Genomic DNA, 20,317 nt, shown 5'->3' with positions numbered 1-20,317 from the left:
TTTTATTTGTTTGGGTTGTTTTAGTTAGTTGTTATTTTTTAAATTTCAAATTATTTTATTTAAATTGTTATTTTTTTAATTTTATTTAGATTTTACTTAGATTGTTCTTTTTTATATTATAACACTATTTTTTAAATATCTGTTAATTTTTTTTAGCATTATTTTTTAAAATTTTAATTTTTTTTAAATTGCAGCTACATAAATTTTTTTAAAGAAATTTAGAGTTTTAAAAAAATTTACGTTAATTATTTTTCGATTGTTACGTACTAATATTATTATATTATTATATTATTATAAAAATTATTATATTATTATATTATTATAAAAATTTACGTTATGTTAGAATTTTTAAATTATAATTTGTTTAAGTTGTTATTTTTAAAATTTAAGTTTTGGTTGTTTTATTTAGTTTGTTATTTTTTAAATTTTAAATTAAAGTCAACCAAATTTAAAAAAATATTAGTTATGATGCAACTATAAAAGTATAAGTTACGAGAGATGTAAAGCACCACAATTTAAAGTACATCAATCCCTTTCTTTACATATATCCAAAATCTCTCTATTTATTCTAATGGCTGGTATTCACAAAATTGCTGATATCAATCCTACAATCGACAATTTGTGTGTACGTATACGAGTGATACGGTTATGGACACTACCAAGTTACGGAAATTCTCCATTGCCATACTCAATTGAGATGGTTTGGCTCGATGAAGACGTGAGTTTTCTACTAATGTTTTTTCTATTTTATTTAAAATTTATATTATTTATATTTTAAATTTATTTGTTTATTCCCATCTAATCGTTTTTTTTGTTCATTAATTCTAGGGAGGAAAAATACACGCCTCAGTTAAGAAGGCTTTTGTGTCTCGATTCGTGAATTTGCTGGAGGAAGGAATATCTTACCAAATAAGATATTTTGGTGTTGGACTCAATAAGGGTTACTTCAAGACTACACATCATGAATACGTGGTTAATTTAAACCAACGTACTGATGTGCACAGACTTCCAGAATCGTCGAGTATCCCACGATATGGATTTAAGTTTGTGAGCTTTGACACTCTCAATGCTCCTGGGTATGATTGCACCTATTTAGTTGATAAGTTTATTATTTTAGAAAAAGTATAATTATTTATTTTATTGATAATTTATTCTGCGTTTTTTTTTAACAAATTTATTGACAATAATTTTTTTTATTTTAAATCATTTCAGATGTTGTTGGATATCTTGCTGGAATTGGGAATGAGAAGACTCTTGAAAAGGATGGCAAATCTACCAAATATACTGTTATCGAATTAGAGATTGATGATGGGTAATTATCTATTTATTTTTATAAATATACAAATTTTGCTAATCTCATTTTTTTAAATTATTATTTTAACTTATTTTATTATAAATATTTTTATTAATATTAATAAGTAACAAATGTATCTTAACTAACATTAAGCTTAGTTAAAATGTTTTAGATTCAAAGCCACCGTTTTTAAACGTCTAATTATTTAAATTTTTTTAAAAAAAATCACTTCGGATTGATTTAAAAAAAAAGATTCAAATTTAAAAAAAAAATAATAAAAAGCATTCTTTCCGCGGTTTATTTGTTACAAATTTAAAATAATTAATTAATTATTAATTTTTTAAATTGTATTTGATATTTTAATTTTATTATTAAATTTTAAATTTTAAAAATATAAAATATATATAATTTGATATTATTTTATTGGTAGTTACTTTTTTAACATTAAACATTCTATTTGATATAGAAAAATAATGGAGTGTGCACTTTTTGACAACTATGCACATGAATTAAATGCTTTTTTGGGATCTGGCAATAAGGATGGAGCTGTTGTCGTCTTACAGTTTGTTAGAGTGAAGTTATTTAACGGTAATATTTATCCATATTTTTTTAACAATATATTTTTATATGTGAGCTTTTACTTATTGTTTATGTGAATTTTTACTCATTTTGTATTAAAATAAATTTTTCAGAAAAGATTGTTTTACAAAATTCCATGTATAGCACAAAGATGTTCTTCAATCTTGAAGATACAACTGTCATCCAATTTAAAAATAGGTGGGTGTTTTCTTTTTAATTCTTTAGTTCCATACTATGTGTGTGTTATCTAACATAATTTTTTTTTAACTTTATTTATCAAGCTTTGTAAGATTTGAAGAATCTAGAGGTAACATCGGCGGAATTCCAAATGAGGCTGCATTCTTAAAAATTTATCAAGGCAAAACCATCGAGCAGTTAAAAGAATTCGAAACGGTATTTTTTTTTTAAAATGGAGAAAAAAATAATTGAAATCCGTTGTACATAGATTATTTTTATTTATTCATCTTATTTATTTAAAAAATTCACCAAATTTAGGGAATTTAAATCATTATTTTTTTTTCAGAATTCTATTTGTATTGTCTTGGCTACTATAAGTCATATTATGGATACTCCAGACTGGTGGTACGGCCAATGTGAATGCAACAGGTCCACATATGCTTTTACAAAAACTTTCAAATGTTCAAGTTGTGGCCGTCTCCTTTTATCCATAACTCCAAAGTTATTTATTTATTTTTTTTAAATTAAAGTATATGCACATTGGATTAGATATTGAATAAGTCTATATTTAACTTTTTTTTATGTTATTTTTTTTAAGCAGATATCGAATAAAGCTTGGTGTCATTGATGATTCTGACTGTGCATGTTTTGTAGTCTTTGACAAGGAGGCAAAACAAGTTTTGGGAAAGAGCTGTGTAGAGATACTTGATCCACTCCTATTGGTAAGATCTAACCAATATTTATTTCTAAAAATATTAGTGAAGATATTTTTATTGGTAATTTTTATATTATTTATTATTAATATATTATGTAATACCCTGCAGAAAGGAGATCTATCGGATACACCTACACTTTTGCTCAACCTAATTGATAAGACCTTTCTTTTCATCGTTGAAGTTCAAATATCTGATAATCCACATTTTCACCTTCTTATAAAGTTAAGAAGATGACTGATAATGTGGACCTCATAAATAAATTCAAAGAGGCTCACCCTATTCAAATTGCGAGTATAATTATAAGTGTATTTTCTATTAAAAATTAATTTATTTTTTGCTTCCTTGGTCATTAGTAGTATCTAATTTATAATTAATAATTAATTATAATTTTAGGATGTTGACTACACCGGTGGTTTGCTTCCAATTTCAAAGACATCCTCAATCATTGAAGGGGAGAAAGTAGAAGGTGCTAAGGTATTTGTTCAAAAAATAATTTTTGTTTGTTTGTTCTCTCAAAATTAGAAATTAATTTTTTTATAATTAATAATTAATTATAAAATCAAAGGTTAGAAAGAAGTCTTTAATTTAACGTGGTATTTTGTACAGAATTTGTTGCTTGAATTCTCCAATGAAGTTGCTGCCAATGATGAATCCGAATTGTTGGAAAATGCTATTACACCAACTAAGCGATTATCCTCGGAGTCGGAAGAATCGAAGGTAGAAGGTGATACCTCAACTTCCAAGAAGATCAAGATTGAGAAAGAAACTTGAGAATTTGGATGCACATGTTTTGGAATCTCTTTTAGAGTCTATCTAATAGAATAATGTCAAGCATATGTTTGTTTTGGTGGAAACATTATCTTTTCTTGAGTTGTTATTTTTCTTTTGGTTCTTTTCTATTTTTATGTTTGGAATTTAGAATTTTTTTAAATATAAATTGAAGTTATTTGGTTATTACTTGTGGTTTTATTTTTAATTTGATTTTCACCGTTAATATTCTGATAATATCTAATTTAATATTTAATGTCATAAAGTTATAAATTTTTTCTTTGAATTATTGTTGATACAATTAAGTTAGTTATTAATTTTTAATGTGTATTTATTTTTAAAAAAAAATCTAATTATAATTTTTAATTAAAGTATTATGTTTAGAATTTTAAATATAAATTTAAATATACTTTTTTTTGAATTTTTACGTAAGCAATTTGACAATATTTTTTAAGAATTTATATAATTTATAAGTTATTATGCTAATTACAAAGGAGTATAATAAAATAAATAGAATTAACAGTCTTATTAAGATGTGAGGTTATTTATACTATTTAAAAAAATGTAATACTGTTTAAATTTTAGAAAAAGTATAATAAAGTTAATATTATTTATGATGACACTAAAAAAAATTATTTTTAAATTAACAAATTTCTATATTCTTAATAGACAACGAACGTTTGATTAGAAAATTTTATTTAAAAATATAAAATTTATACTATCTAATTAGGAAATTCTATTTAAAAATTTAAAATTTGAATTTCTAATACTAATTTCTAATTAAGTAAGTTCTTAACCATTTCAATTTTTAAATTTAAATTTTTTTACTTGCCATATTTATAAATTTTTATTATTATCTTTTAGATTATTTCTCCACAATAGAAGTACTTTTATCTTTTTCTCTCTTTTTAAATATTTTTTTCTAAATTTACGATATTTATAAGGTTATTAATTTTTAGATTATATTTAATTTTATTATTTTTATCGATAAATAATAGGATTGATACTATTTATGACAAAACTAATAAAAATTATTTGTAAATTAACAAATTTCTATATTCTTAATAAACAACAAACGTTTAATTAAGAAAGTTTATTTAAAAATTTGAAATTTAAAATTCTAATACTAATTCCTAATTAAGTGACTTCTTAACCGTTTTGATTTTTAAATTTAAATTTTTTTGATTTGTCACATTTATAAATTTCTCTGTTTACTTCGTTTACATTGTTATTTTTTATATTATCTCAGCACAACAATAGAGGTACTTTCATCTTTTTCTCTCTTTTTACTTATAAATTATTCATTTTCAATCTCTTTATTTAAGGAAATAAAAAAAAATATTTTAACTGTAAGTTGAATTTATTGATCGTGAGATTAAACTTATATTTATTTGAAAAAAGATACTTTTGAAAAAAAATATATATTATTTTCCAAAAAATATGTTTAAATCCATACATTATTATTTTCCATAAAAATATATATTATTTTCCATAAAATATGTTTAAATCCATACCATGTCTTTCATCATTTTTGTCTTAGTATTCAAGTACCATACATGTACTCCTATGTACTCCCGTATCTATGTTTTGATCGATATGTATACCAAAAACAAACGCCGCCATATGTGTACTCCTGTGTACTTTCAGAGTAGGGCAATTCTTGCACCCACGCTTGAGAGTGTCGAGAAGGTAAACGATTTTGTCTTGACAATCTTTCCAGGGATGGAAAAGGAGTATTTGAGCTCTGACACAACATGTCAAGCTGATGAGAATGAAGATGTACAACAAGAGTGGTTCACACCAGAGTTCCTAAATGACATCAAATGTTCGGGACTACCCAATTACAAGTTGACTTTGAAGCCAGGAGTCGCTGTAATGCTACTGCGAAACATAGACCAGACTTCAGGTTTATGCAACGGGACAAGATTAATAGTTAACGAACTTGGCAGCAATGTAATTGGAGCGACAGTAGTGACCGGTAGAAATATTGGAGATAAAGTGTACATTCCAAGAATGAACTTGATCCCTTCAGATTCAGGATTGCCATTTAAGTTCCAACGGAGACAATTTCTATTGACAGTATGCTTTGCAATGACCATTAACAAGAGTCAAGGTCAATCATTATCACATGTAGGGCTTTATTTGTCAAAATCAGTGTTTACCCATGGACAACTTTATGTTGCTTTGTCAAGAGTTAAGAGTCGCAGTGGCCTCAGGGTTTTAATTCTAGATGAAGACGGCAATCCAAAGTCATCAACAACAAATGTCGTGTTCAAAGAGGTTTTTAATAATATTTAGGTAAAAATAATATTATTTTTATTTTAATAGCATATTATGATTTATACTTTTGTACAAATATTTACTATAGATATTACTAATTTATCTATAACTCTTTTTTCAGATTTGAAATGAAATGTGTAACAAGGAGCACAACATCCTATGCCAATTGCTTTTCTAATGAAGTTAGTAAGATACTAGGTTATCGATCGATAAATTTTTATTAGCTTTTTATACAAAATTTAGTGTAAAATTAACATGCTATTATTACAGTTATATATGTTCTTATTTTTTTCATGTCTCCCTCCTTATAATTTAAGAATATTATAAACTTCAAACTTTTTTATTTATATTTTACTTTGAATAAAGATAAAACAACATATTTAACACGTTTATTATATAACGACGATGATAGTGTTATACTAAATTTAAAATAATATATAGTTATAAAATATTATTTTTAATTTAACTTATCAAATTTAAATATAAGCCCGTGCGAACACTAGTAAAACATAGAATACACGCCATTATTGATTATGAAAAGGGAATAACAATAATGCTAGTGATCTAGAATGGAGGGAAGTGAATCTGGGAAGCACATTTGGCGTTGGGGAAGACAGGGCACTCAATGAAGCGTGAAGCAGATGCATCGACACACAGGTACACTTGGTACAGCTGGCTGTTCCCTGAGGAGTCCACGTTGCACTCTATGTATGGAGTGTACCCTACTCCTTGCTTGATGGCTCCCTTTATGCTGCTCAAGCTGTAAGCATTCCCATTTGGCGCTATTCCTGCATTTGTAAGGGCTCTCAGGATATTGGCTCTCTGTTTCAGATTCAGAGCTGTTTGGAAGTAGTCATGTTGCTTCAACGTTGACTCTGAGCAAGTTCCATGCTTCTCCCATTCATGGCTCCAGAATTGTATCCCATTCCCACTTGGACATGCCAGTGTCGCCCAGTTTCTTTGTAAGCTGCTTGTCAGATCTGATACCAGAGATGGTTGAAAAGCATTGTTAGAGTCACAGTTAGAAGGGTAAGACCCATCATTGTTATTAGGCCAGAGGCCATGAATGCCGAAATCTGCAGCGGGCTTCCCGCTTGTTGGGTAGCAGCAACTGCTCTTTGTGTCACAGTAAGATCCTGGCCACTGCAATATATATTATTCAAACATTCATCAGAAACCTAATCACCAAATCATTCAGTAATAAATAATGAGTCCAATAATTAATTAACCTGCTGAACAAAGTAGAAGAAATCAAAATCCTGTGAGACACACACAACTGCCAAGTACTGAAGCACCACAAGCTTCATCAACATCAATATCGACCCCTTAGATTCCATTCTTTAATTTGTTACTATCTCTAAGGATAACAATAATGTTACTGCAACTTTGATTACAAGTTGAGGTTACTTCTAGGGAGTGGAGTGCAGAGTAGTTATGATTATGAGATGTGGAGAGTAGTGGTGGATTCTGATGAATTATTTATAGAGTATGAATTGAAAGGTTAATATTCTATTTGAAAAGGTTTGGGATCAAGGACAGTATATGCATCTCACGTATCTTAATCATCCAATGATAACTGTTTACGTGTGTAACTGTCACTGCACAATAATAACACTGCCATGTCGGTCCATATTATTTTCCTTTCACACTACTACTACCAACATTACAACAAATATTTAATATTAAAAAATTGAAATTATTAAAAATAAAATTATCCAAAATTCAATTAAAAAAATTAAAATTAAAATTCAATAATTTTTTTATAATTTATATTGAATTTATTTTAGAACTTATTATAATGTTAGGTAAAATTAGTGGCTATAGTATTAAATTTTTTAACATTTTATTTTTATATATTTTTTTTAATTTCCCGTAAAAGATTATAGTAAGAGATTAAATTCGACAACGAACCCACTTGAGAGATAAAATTTAGATGAACTATTATTGCTTTATCTTAATTTATTTAATTTTCAAAAGCCAAATAATAGAGATGGGAATTTTGTTTATTACTCATATCTTCCTTGTTTTTCTTCACATTCATATTTGGGACCAGTAATAAATACTGCTAGTCTGCTACCAATAATGTATGCGTTTCAACTCAGATGTGTTCACATAGACAACCGTTGCTCTAATTAGAAGAGGATCGGAAATTTGATAGTGCACACTTTTGTGGGGTTATCCTTCTACATGCATTAGGTGTTTGTAAACGTCCATGTCTTTTATTTCGGTTTTTGTTAGATATCAATAATTTTTGTGAACAATTTGAATAATAGATTTTAGAAATGTCTCAATAAAATAAAATAATATTTTATCCCAAATTACTTTTTAAATTCTAATAGGATAATTATCTGTACACCTAATAAATTGACATTCAATCATTATTAACTATACATGAGTAAACCAAATCAAAAAAAAAAATAACTATCAAAAGGAATAACCATCCAATTAAGAATCGACATAATTATCTGCATACCTATTAAATTAAATTGAATATCCGACATATTTATTGTTTACATTATTTAATATTTTCATTGTCTTCCTGTACTTTTTCTTTTTATTTATTTTGGTGAGATTATTTATGATATAAGTTTTTAACTAATTTCAAAAAAAGAAAAAGCACATATATACTTCAATCCTAGAATATTTTATTTTAACGATTTACTTTTTAAATGATAAAATGTGTAGCTTTAGTTTCGAAAAGACCAAAAAGGTTTTAACTTATAGGATTTTGGTTCCTAGAAGTTTTAACTAATTTTTTCTTTAAATATATGTGAATGGTCATTAATATTTTTAATATTTATGATTGTGATGCAATGCAAAAATATTAAAATAATAAAAAATATTTATGATTGTGATGCAATACAAAAATATTAAACATAATAAAAAATAAAAAATTTAGGTTAATTTACATGTTTAAAATAAATGAAAAGAGACGTTACATGATTGTCCTTTTTGAAATTTGCATACATGCATGTTCTCTTCTTTTAATTATTGTAATTCGTTTTACCTGAAATGAATTTCAATATTGTCACCTAAATCGTTTTAGGAAAATATATTAGTCCAATTTAGCAACGCTTATAACTACATAAAAAGAAAATATATTTCAAATCATTTATCATTCATTATTTTTAATATATTAATTTTAAATTTAGCATGGAAAAATAAATTAGATTTATTTCTGAAATATCTAATAAAATGTATTTCTAATAACTTGTTAACTCATGTTAGAATGCAATTAGAAAGAAAAAAACAATTATAAATACTTTTAAGCCTGTATATTTCGTTCATTGAGCGTGTTTGAAAGGTTTTAACTCAATAATAATAATTATTATCCAATTAAATAACATAGATAGATATTTTTTATAAAATAAATTTAAATTCAGTTTTGTTAATAACAATAATAATAAATTATTCTATTTCATCATCACTCACATAATTCTTATTCTCATCGTTTTTTTTTTTCTCAAAAATAGATGTATTTTATTTATTGATTGAAACAAAATACAACAGGATCCATACTAAAACACATAACAAAAGAAAGAAGATATTTCTAAAGTTCGTTAAAGCATGAATACAGTAACAAAACATGAATGAGAGAGAAAATAGATTAGAAAAAAGAAAGTGAATACAGAACTAGCTTAGGAATTGGAAGATGACTCATTCACAAGCTTCAAATATGATTTTACTGTTGTTTCTGGAGAGATCAGTTCTTGTTCAAAAATCATATTGTTTCTGGATTTTCATATTCCCTAATTTCCAGCACAATGTTGCTAATAACACCAACTATGATGACCCACCATGTCGAACTCTGAAATGCTTAAATCTCTCTGACCAGACCGACCAAAAGAAAGGTAAGTTATTGTTGACAAAATTTATGGTGATGGGACTTTTATTCCATACCTCTTTTGCTTTCTCACATAAGAATAGATAATGATTGATCAATTCTGCATTTTGTTGGCAGCGGCGACATAATAGGAAAATGGAAGGGAAGCGCTGGTTGAGCAAGATAAGGACAGGGAGCTTCTCGTGCATACTTCTCCATAGAAAAATCTTTAATTTTAGAGGACGAGAAAGTCTCCACATTTGGCACTAGATTTCTTTACGTCGGAGAATTTTTGGACAAAACTCTATTGAAGAGTGTTTGTTGAAATGATACACCACTTGGTAGTCAGAGCTTGCCTCATATTTTCTGCTTCGAGTTGCATTCCATTGAAGTTTGTCTTCAACTTCTGAGATTGTGATTTATAGAATTTTCTGACTAATTTCAAGTAAAAATAGTTGGTTAATTAGATTCTGATTCCAGCTTCTATTGGGTAACATTAAATCTTTTACTAACATAATGTTATGTTTCTGAATTTCTGTGACAGCTGAAAGAGGGATTAGGAATGGATGATTGAGAGAAAGTCAAGGGTCAGTGAAAATTTGAATGTTGTTGTCATTGCCAACCTACCAAATAAGCTGCTTTTCTAGAACTAAACGACCTTCTAGAACATTCCGTCATTTTCAAGAAGGTAAGTTATCTGTCTCTGCTTTCATGATAGAACTGTATTTATAGTATTTTTTTATAGACCATGGCTATAAGAGAATCTGGTTGGGTAGCTAGTTTCTAGCATTGTTTAACGAGCAATGCCAGATTATGGGTTCGTAGGTCATTAAATCCAATATCGCCTTCTTTTTTAAGCATTGACATAAGATCCCAACTCACCCAAGTCATTTTTCTTTCTGAACATTTTTTATCCCACCAAAATTGAGATAAAATACTATGAATTTTTTTTATTAGAGAGTCAGGGAGTTTAAAATAAGACAAAGAGTCACCTCTCCCACTGCTTTTATCAAAACGTGTTTGCCAACTGATGAAAGGAGTCTCCTTTTTTATTCTTGAACCCTCTTTCTTACTTTCTCTTTAATGAAACTGAAGGTTGCTTTTTTAGAATGTTGGATAACCGAGGGCAATCCCAAGTATTTATCTTGGGCTTTTATATAGTTAATATACAGTCTATCCGCCAAGTTCAATTGAACCTCTCTAGGAGTAGCATTCCAAATTCTTAGCAAAAGAGAAGAAAGCGACAATCATAAGAAGCATCAGCCAGTTAATACAAAGAGACTGGAATGTAAAACTCTGTCACACATACAAGGAAGGAAACAAAAGCGCTGATTGGCTTGCGAAGGAGAGTTTACAAGCATGCCTTGGATTTCATTTCATAGACACTATGCCAGCAGGGCTAAGGAACATTATAGATGATGATGCTAGAGGGGTATCATTGCCCCATTTTATCCTTGATTTTTAATTTTCTTGGGCGCTAAGCCCCGTCAAAACACCAAAAAAAAATTGCTGAAAAATAAAGATGATTTATCCAAATTCACCTTTTGGCCACTCACATTCTCATAATTCAAAAGCAGCTCCATAGTTCTGTCACAACTATCTTCATTCGCCTTACAAAATAGAATTGAGTCATCTGCAAAGAGAAGGTGATTCGTTGCTGGGCATCTTTGATTAATTTGAATACCTGAGAGGATACCATCTTGCTCTGCCTTGTTCAGAATGTAGGAAAAACCAAAAAATTTTCCGCACAAAATAGGAAAAGATAGAGAGATATATAGAGGGTCACCTTGACGGATACCTCTATTTGACTTGAAAAAGCCATAGGGTTATCCTTCAACAACGACAGAGTAAGAAATAGTTGTCACCACCTCTTGTATCCAACCAATCTATCTTGAATCAAAACCAAGCTTCTCTAGTATAAACTATAGGAATTGTTACTTAATTTTATCAAATGCTTTGTCCATATCAAGTTTCAAAGCTATTTCATTCACCAAACCCTTCTTCTTAGTCTTCAAGTAGTGCATGCATTCATGAACTATAAGAATATTGTCAAAGATTAGCTAGCCTTTCACAAATGCGCTCTTTGTTGGACTAATTTGACAATTCATGAAACTCTGGAGTAGTGGAGCCGATGAACCAATACTTTAAAAATAAATTTGTACACAACTGAAGAAAGGCTTATAGGTCTAACCTGGGCCATTACCTTTGTATTTGGGATCTTAAGAATTAGGCAAATGTGAGTGTGGTTGAAACTTTTTAATATTCGACCACTAACAAAAAAATCTTGGACTGCTTTAAAAACATCTTCCGCTATAATATTCCAATAAAATTGAAAGAATTTAAAAGTGAATCCGTCATTATTTGAGGCACTCTGGGATGGGCATTAAAAATTACTCTTTTAACTTCTTCCATTGAGGCTGGACGTAACAGTTTACGATTCATGAGAGAAGTAACTTTAGTACAAAAATTTTTAAATAGATGGCCTCGATCAGCATTGTTAGTTGAAGTGAATATTTCCTTAAAATATTCCTCGACAACCAAAGCAATCTCTCTATGAGTGGTAGCATAACTTCTATCATTCTTTTTTCAATTTTTCAGATTTTATTTCTCTGAATATGAGATTGGTAGGATTCTTATTCTCATCGTTCAACTACTTTAAATTTCTTATTTGTATATAAATACCATAATTCATACATTTTATATAGAATATGACAATTAAATTAATTTTTCTTATTTATTTAAATTTCACAAATAAAATTTAACCTCTAAATAAATACAAATATGATTTTGTTTTAGGAGAAAAAATTCTTTTTGTACCATTATATATTTATTTTAATTTCTCATAAATATCGTAAAGCATAATATTAAGTTATTAACTATAATCGAAGCAAGATTCACGTTCTTTAATATAAAAGATATGATAAAATGATTATGGTATGTTTTATTATTAGATATATGTAGCGATTCATTGACCGAAGACAGATTCTTTAATGAATTTTAGATTTGAAACAAATTAGTTATTGGTCTACTGGGGTGAGAAATACAGTAAAAAACTAAAACAAAAAAATAGGATTTGATTTAAGAAAGGTTATAAATTAAAATAATTATCAATAGCAGACGAATTCTTATTTGTTGTTCTTTTATAATAATATTATTATTTGTTGTTTCTTTTACAATGATATTACCCAATTAATAGATTTTATTCTTAAATTAATTTAGCACGCTTGAGAGACAAAAGTTTGAATAAATAGATGAGAACAACTTCATTTAATGAATTAAATTTTTAAATGAATAAAATTGAGCCAAAATCATTTTAAATTGGAAAAAAAACCAGTTATATAATAAAAAATAAAAACTCTTACTCAAACTGAAAAAAAAAGGGAAAAAATGAGTGCAAAGTTTAATACTTTAATTTAATTTAATTGGTTGTATGTTGTATCATACATGGTGTAGTACTTGGTGTCTTTCTTTATTATTCTCTTTTTTATAACTGTTGATATAGTTGTTCAATACAATTGTTAATGTAGCATTTATAAATGTGAAATTTCGTGTTTGGAGAGATTCGAACTCTCATCAATCTCTGTCAAGTGAGTCCAAAGGTGAAGGGTGAAGAAATTGGAGAAAGGAGTGAGAGGAAGACGAACAGAGGAAGGAGTTCCAATGAAGAAGAAGAAGAAGCTGTTGGTGAATTGGAATTTGGAGAAAGAGAAAATTGGAGAAGATGAAAGTTGTGTTTCATTCATCATCAGTTTCTGCATCACATGCTTATCTTTATATAGTTACATAAGAGCTAATTAACTTAACCTGCCTAACCAACTTTGCTAGCAGGCAATTCTAACTGACTAATGCTAACAGCAGTAACTAACTAATTCTAAGTCTACTAATGCTAACAGCAGCAACCAATTATATCACGTTACAGCCTCCCTCAAACTAGGACTATGAATATCTAAAAGGCCTAGTTTGGAAATGTTGCTTGAGAAGGGACCAGGGGCTAAGGCCTTGGTAAGGAAGTCAGCCAACTGGTTCGATGAAGAAACCGACATTAGGTGTGTGAGACCTGAGAGATGCTGGTTTCGAGCAGTGTGGCAATCAACCTCGATGTGCTTAGTTCTCTCGTGGAAGATAGGATTGGTGGCTATGTGGATGGCTGATCTATTGTCGCAGAAAAGTGTGATGGGCTCTGTCAGTGGCATGCCCAAATCATTCATGATGTAAGATAGCCATTGAGCTTGGCATGTTGCCAGGGCCAGAGCTCTGTACTCAGCTTCTGAGGATGACCTCGCAACAGTATTCTGTTTCTTGCTTTTCTAACTGATGAGCGACTTTCCAATGTAGAAGCAATGGCCAGTGATGGATTTTCTGGAATCTGCACACATTGCCCAGTCTGCATCCGAGAACCCTGTGAGTTTAAGATCATTGGCAGCCAGGAAGAACAAACCAACTGAGGGACATCCTTTTAAGTATCGCAGCACCCTGTTAGCAGCTTGCAGGTGTACATCTGTGGGACAATCAATGAACTGACTGAGTCTTCCCATTGCGTAAGCTAAATCTGGCTTTGTGTTGGTCAAGTACAAGAGCTTGCCAACTAGTTGTCTGTATGTGGCTCGATCCTCTAATGCAGTGCCGCTTTCCCTTGACAATTTTGATGCAGAGGTGTAATCCATTGGAGTGCTAGCTGGCTTGCACTCTAAGAAGTCGAAGTCCTTGAGGATGTCTAAGGCATACTTGCGTTGACAAAGATGGATCCCATTTGACGAGCGGGCCACTTCCATGCCTAGGAAGTACTTCAAGTCCCCCAAATTCTTAATTTTGAATTTTTTGATCAAGTAGCTGCTTGATTGAATTAATCTCAGCGAGGTCATTACCCGTCAAAACCAAATCATCCACGTAAACCATGATGATGGTAACCCCCTGAGCTGTGATTTTGGTGTACAAGGAATGATCTGATTCTGATTTGGAGAAACCAGCCGAACTCAATGTCTCAGTCAATTTCAGATTCCACTGCCTACTAGCTTGCCGCAGGCCGTAGAGCGATTTGCGCAATTTACACACTGAGTTTGCTGCCAGTTTGGATTGTTGAAGCCCTGGCAGAAGCCTCATATAGACCTCTTCATGTAGGTCATCGTGCAAGAAAGCAGTATTCACGTCAAGTTGCTTGATGTGCCATTGTTTTGCAGCGGCCAAGGCCAAAATCACTCTCAAAGTTGACATTCGAACCATTGGACTAAATGTGTTAATGAAGTCGACACCTTCAATTTGTGTGAAGCCCTTTGCAACCAACCTGGCTTTGTATCTTTCGATGGTTCCGTCAGGGAGGAATTTAATCCTGAATACCTACTTGCAGCCTATAGCTTTCTTGCCATGAGGGAGTGTTGTGATTTGCCAAGTTTGATTTTTCTTCAGAGCCTCAAGTTTGCTTTGTATAGGTTCTCTCCAACAAGGGTGAGCAGCAGCTTCCTCATAGTTACTAGGTACAACGTTTGTTGAAATAGCTAAAGAAAAAACCTTGTGTTTTGGATTGAGTGCATCATAGGAAATATGCTGCGAAATTGGGTACCTGCAAAGAGGATGAGTGGAACCAGAAACTGAATTGTTCACTTTACAATGATAGTCTTTGAGATAGGCTGGCAACCTTTTAATTCTTGTAAATTTTCTAAGTTCAAGTGGCTGTAGATTTTGATGTGATGCATGTGATGTGAGATTTTCTGTTTGTTCAATAGTGTGTGCTGAACGTGCAGGTTCATTTAGGGTGTGATGAACAAATTCAGAATGCAAATTTGATGGTGTTTGAAGATTTTGATGGTTTTGATGATGGGTAGGTGAAACATGAGTTTGAGGCATGTGTGGTTGATGCGAACTAGGAGCAAATGAGTCAGTGTAGTGAGAATCATAAGTGAATGGATCAAAGTTGTAATTTTGCTGTGAAACTTCATTGTCATTATGCAGATTAGAATCATCATGGGCACAATATGGAAAGTGATTTTCATAGAAAATGACATCCCTAGATGTGAAAATTCTTTTGGTTTTCATATCAATGAGTGTGAATCCTTTCGTTCCTTCTTTAAAACCGAGAAAAGTACATTTTTGTGCTCTTGGGTCCAATTTAGTTCTTCCATTTGAAAGAGTTGATGCATAGGCGAGACACCCAAAAATCTTTAAATTGGACAGGTTAGGTGTTTGGTTGAAAAGAATTTCAAAAGGTGATTTGTCTTTGAGAAATTGGCTTGGTAATATATTGATGATATGCATAGCATGCTTTACAGCAAAATTCCAAAAACATTTAGGCATAGATGAGTGGAATAGCAATGCTCTAGCCACCCCCAAAACGTGTTGGTGTTTTCTCTCCACTATCCCATTTTGCTGTGGAGTTTCAACACATGAAGTATGGTGCACAATGCCTTGTGATGCATAAAATGATTGCATAGTGAACTCAGGACCATTGTCCGTTCTTAGACACTTGACAGTGCGATTGAATTGAGTTTGAACAAACTTTATAAAAGTTTTAACCAAGTTTGAGGTTTCTGACTTTGCTTTCATACAAAAAATCCAGGTGTATCTGCTTTTATCATCAACTATGGTCAAAAAATATTTGTGAGCATTAATGGAGGGGACTGAAATTGGTCCCCAGATATCAAGATGCAGCAAATCAAAACAAGCATCAGATTCAGAATTGCTATAAGAGAAAGGTAAGCGTTTTTGCTGTGCTAAATGACATGAGTTACATGGGTTTATTTGCTCATTACAATCAATAAAGGAATGAGTTTTCTGCATCACATGCAATCTATTTTGAGGGATATGACCTAATCTAGAATGCCAAAGAGCATTTATTTGAACTGATGATGCAGTGCAAGTTGCAGTGCCATTATTGGTGAAAAGTGATGCTGTGAAAGTGAGCAACAGCTTTGCTGAATTATGCATGCTATGATTATTGTGTGTTGCAGAAACAGAATTAAAAGGTTGGCTATCCATTGTATAGAGACCGTCAGCACATGTAGCTACTCCAATCCTCATCAATTAACATTTGACATTTCAATCCTCAGTCAGTTTTGAAATAGAAATCAATTTGAATTCAAAAGTTGGGATGAATAGCACATTTGAAAGAAATAATTGATTAGAAAACCTAATGGTGCCAATGATGCTACTTGTCGTGTGGCTGCCATCAGGCATTCTAACAATTATAGGCTTTAATTGGCAGTGTGAATAATAGTCATTCATGTCAAGAGTGACATGATCAGTGGCCCCTGTGTCTATGACCCAGAGGGGGGATTTTGCAATAACAAAGGATGAAATATTGCTACTATATTTTAAAACAACAATTTTACCTTGATTCATGGAAGTAGCATTTGGAGGGTGTTGAACCTGGGTTGTGACTTGAGGTTGCTGTTGAGCCTCTTGTCCTTTGAGAAACTTGATAATTGCTTCCTTTTGGAGTGAATTGAGATCATAACTCGGCTCCTCACTAGCTTTCTTATGGCAATTGCCCAGACTGACTTGGCTGAGATCATCATTTCTCTTCTCAGCATGTGGTTCAGCAGTGGTGAAATTAATGCTGCCAGTTTGTCGTTGCCTTAGATGGGGTGGCAAGCCATGCTTTTTGTAGCATGTGTCAATGATGTGTCCTGATTTGTCACAGAATGTGCATTGCATTCTGGTACCTCTGCCTCTACCATTGCCTTGGTGTCTTCCTCTGCCTCTGTCTCTCCCTCTAATTCTGTCATCAGTTGGTTAATAAGGAGATATTGCTTTATTAAAGAAAATCTTTGAATCTTGGCAATCATTGAATTGTCTTTCCTGTTGTGTCAACATGGAGAAGGCAGTATTTATATCAGGCATGGGAGTCATCAACATCAGTTGCGATCTGACAGCAGTGAAATGGTCATTGAGACCTCTCAAAAATCTTGTTGTGTAATCCTCTCTTCTGAATTCTCGCATCACATTCAGTCTACATGTGCACGATTGTTCACAATGAGTGCACTCTGGAATTGGCCTGAAATTGTTCAAGTCTTCCCAAATTGATTGTAGCTTCGTGTAGTCAGCAGTTATAGTGGCATCTCCTTGCCTGAGTTGGAAGAGCTCTTCTTGCAACTCAGCAACTCTGAACTTGTCACCTTGATAGTACCTCCGTTTCAGTTCTTTCCACAAGTCTGAAGCATTGTTGTTCCAAATTACACTTTCTGAGCTTTCTGGACTGAGGGATACAGTTATCCATGACACCAGATAGGTGTTGCACTTTTCCCAGGCTTCAAACAGTGGATCGAGTTCATCCGGTTTCACAATGGATCCATCGATGAATTTTAACTTGTTCTTTGATTTCAGAGCTAAAAGCATGCCTCGGCTCCACGAACTATAATTGCTTGCATTCAATTTAACAGCTATGAGAGGATTACCCGAACTTTCACTCGAATGGATGAAATAGGGGCTCGCTGGATCTTACATCGGATTCACAGTAGTTCTTGCCACATGAGCTTGAATCGCAGAGATCTGATTCAGAAAATTTGCAATTGATTGTGCGTCCATAGGAAAGGCTGGATTCGCAGCAGTTGTCATCGTCGATTGAGGAATTGACGTAGATTCAGGAAATTGAGAAATTGAAAAGTATTAGGTTTTAACAGGTTCCAAGCGAAAGCAAGAAGAAAAAAAAGAAGATAATCGATGAATCCGGTTTGATTTCAGATTCAGATCTTTCACCCTTGGTCTCGTTGATCGGAGTTGCAATCTCTCCTACACGCTCACCGCACCATGTGAAATTTCGTGCTTGGAGAGATTCGAACTCTCATCAATCTCTGTCAGGTGAGTCCAAAGGTGAAGGGTGAAGAAATTGGAGAAAGGAGTGAGAGAGAAAGATGAACAGAGGAGGGAGTTCCATTGAAGAAGAAGAAGCTGTTGGTGAATTGAAATTTGGAGAAAGAAAAAACTGGAGAAGATGAAAGTTGTGTTTCATTCATCATCAATTTTTGCATCACATGCTTATCTTTATATAGTTACATAAGAGCTAATTAACTTAATCTGCCTAACCAACTTTGCTAGCTGGCAATTCTAATTGACTAACGCTAACAGCAGTAACTAACTAATTCTAAGTCTACTAATGCTAACAGCAGCAACCAATTATATCACGTTACAGAAAGAAAAAAGAAAGAGTAAACATATATACATCTTCAAATACTAGTAAGCGTTATTTCAAATATTTTTTTAATTATTAATCACAATAGAAATTGCTCACATCTATAAATTTAATTAATTAGTATCTTAGAAATTTTGAATCATAATACATCTTTGTTACTTCATATGATATTATTATTTGAATCACAGAGATATAGATCAATTTTATTTTAGATCTTTTTATTTATTTTATTTGTATCGATAGTAAGTTAAGGCTGTGATCATTGAAAAGAAAGAGGAGGAAAGAGATTAAAGAAAAATTGCATTTTTTCATTTATATTCATTCTAATTTATCTTGATAGTCTGATAGATCTTATACCAAAATCAATCTGTCTCTTCCTCACCTACCAATGCAAACTGTGATTTATAAAAATTACAACTACGGTGATGAATATCGTCATGTATAGATCTTTTTCCTTCACTCAGATGATGAATATCTTTTGTCTTCAGTTTCAACCTTTTTGCTGTTATATTTATAACTGTTTCTATTAACTTTTTGGTAATTCCTTTCTTTCATATTTTTTTATCGGTGATCTTCGGTAGCTTCTCTATGTTGATCTAAATTACAGAGATATAGATATCAAACAAAGCACTAAGTGTGAATAAAATTTCTATAATGATAATCAATTTTATTCCAAATCTTTGAGAAGAGTCACCTACTATAATAACCAATGCAAGTAAATGTTTTATGAGGGTCATAGCACTTTTCAAACACACAATGGTAACCATGAATAAGTAGTATTAAAAAAAAAAAGAAATTAGAATATTTAATATTATTGTCACAAAGATGGTTTAATATGATAGAGTATACATGACAAGTATTTAATTAAATCCATTAAAACATGTTTTTGAAAAAAAGGATGTTCCTCCTGCAATGTACTTCCCTAATCAAAAACTTAGACTTGATGGTTTCGGCTCTACATAATAACGGTAATAGTAGTACTTTATGATTTTTTTTGTTGTTGTAAATTCAGTTACTAATCATTTAATATATTATAAAAACATTTATTATTTGGTATGTCATAAACTTTTTATTATACTATAGTAAATAAATTAAATTATTGATTTATTAGATATTATTTTAGTAGATAATTATTCAGTTAAAAGATATATGAATTAATAGATATAAACATAGATAAATAGCAGTGGATTTTGAAACAAAAAAAAATTTAGAGAACCAACTATAAAATAAGTCAACTCAAATCAGTTTTTTATATTTTTAGTTTTAAAATTAAAAAAATTAAAATAATAGAGAGTTGCTTTTTATTTTTTATAACAGATTTTCTGTTTTTTAATTAGTTTGACTACACTCTTAATTATTTTTTAGAACTGAAAATAAAATTATTGCAAAGTTGATTTGGTAAATCCCACAAAAAGTAACCAACTTTGTTGCTAAATTGCTTCCCTTGATCCTCATTTCCGTTCTCTCCATGATATGTAGAACTATTTCTTTTTTTTTACATGTCCAACATTATTTCATAATACAAATTTTAAATATTAGATGCTATAACATTGACTATA

The 20,317-nt window shown here is 30.9% G+C and overlaps 3 protein-coding genes across 3 annotated transcripts; 2 read left to right on the top strand and 1 right to left on the bottom strand.

Moving 5' to 3' along the window:
• Positions 1-571: 571 nt before the first annotated feature.
• On the top strand, positions 572-3,537 carry LOC130967161 (uncharacterized). The gene is made up of 10 exons (XM_057891982.1): positions 572-718; positions 829-1,021; positions 1,213-1,312; positions 1,761-1,882; positions 1,987-2,071; positions 2,155-2,266; positions 2,397-2,479; positions 2,652-2,772; positions 3,160-3,240; positions 3,373-3,537. The coding sequence occupies exons 1-10, from the start codon at positions 572-574 to the stop codon at positions 3,535-3,537; spliced, it is 1,209 nt and encodes a 402-aa protein (XP_057747965.1).
• A 1,593-nt stretch (positions 3,538-5,130) lies between these two features.
• Positions 5,131-5,832, top strand: LOC130967160 (uncharacterized). Its single transcript, XM_057891981.1, has one exon. The coding sequence runs from the start codon at positions 5,131-5,133 to the stop codon at positions 5,830-5,832; it is 702 nt and encodes a 233-aa protein (XP_057747964.1).
• A 485-nt stretch (positions 5,833-6,317) lies between these two features.
• LOC130969829 (ribonuclease 1-like) lies at positions 6,318-7,296 on the bottom strand. Its single transcript, XM_057895725.1, has 2 exons — positions 7,044-7,296; positions 6,318-6,957 (listed from the first exon to the last, which is right to left on the bottom strand). The coding sequence occupies exons 1-2, from the start codon at positions 7,149-7,151 to the stop codon at positions 6,379-6,381; spliced, it is 687 nt and encodes a 228-aa protein (XP_057751708.1). The 5' UTR covers positions 7,152-7,296; the 3' UTR covers positions 6,318-6,378.
• Between the last annotated feature and the right edge of the window lie 13,021 nt (positions 7,297-20,317).

This window comes from Arachis stenosperma, chromosome 3, assembly GCF_014773155.1.
Source record: "Arachis stenosperma cultivar V10309 chromosome 3, arast.V10309.gnm1.PFL2, whole genome shotgun sequence".
NCBI classification, from domain to species: domain Eukaryota; kingdom Viridiplantae; phylum Streptophyta; class Magnoliopsida; order Fabales; family Fabaceae; genus Arachis; species Arachis stenosperma.
This window is presented reverse-complemented; position numbering and strand designations above follow the sequence as displayed.

What these genes read in the sequence shown, in the direction of transcription:
- LOC130967160 (XM_057891981.1), top strand. Translation starts at nt 5,131, where the DNA reads ATGTATACCAAAAACAAACGCCGCCATATGTGTACTCCTGTGTACTTT.
- LOC130969829 (XM_057895725.1), bottom strand. Translation starts at nt 7,151, where the DNA reads ATGGAATCTAAGGGGTCGATATTGATGTTGATGAAGCTTGTGGTGCTT. An exon ending in TCTTCTACTTTGTTCAGCAG is followed by an intron (nt 6,958 to 7,043) that starts GTTAATTAATTA and finishes TATATATTGCAG; the next exon opens with TGGCCAGGATCTTACTGTGA.
- LOC130967161 (XM_057891982.1), top strand. Translation starts at nt 572, where the DNA reads ATGGCTGGTATTCACAAAATTGCTGATATCAATCCTACAATCGACAAT. An exon ending in GGCCAATGTGAATGCAACAG is followed by an intron (nt 2,480 to 2,651) that starts GTCCACATATGC and finishes TTTTTTAAGCAG; the next exon opens with ATATCGAATAAAGCTTGGTG. An exon ending in AGAAAGTAGAAGGTGCTAAG is followed by an intron (nt 3,241 to 3,372) that starts GTATTTGTTCAA and finishes TATTTTGTACAG; the next exon opens with AATTTGTTGCTTGAATTCTC.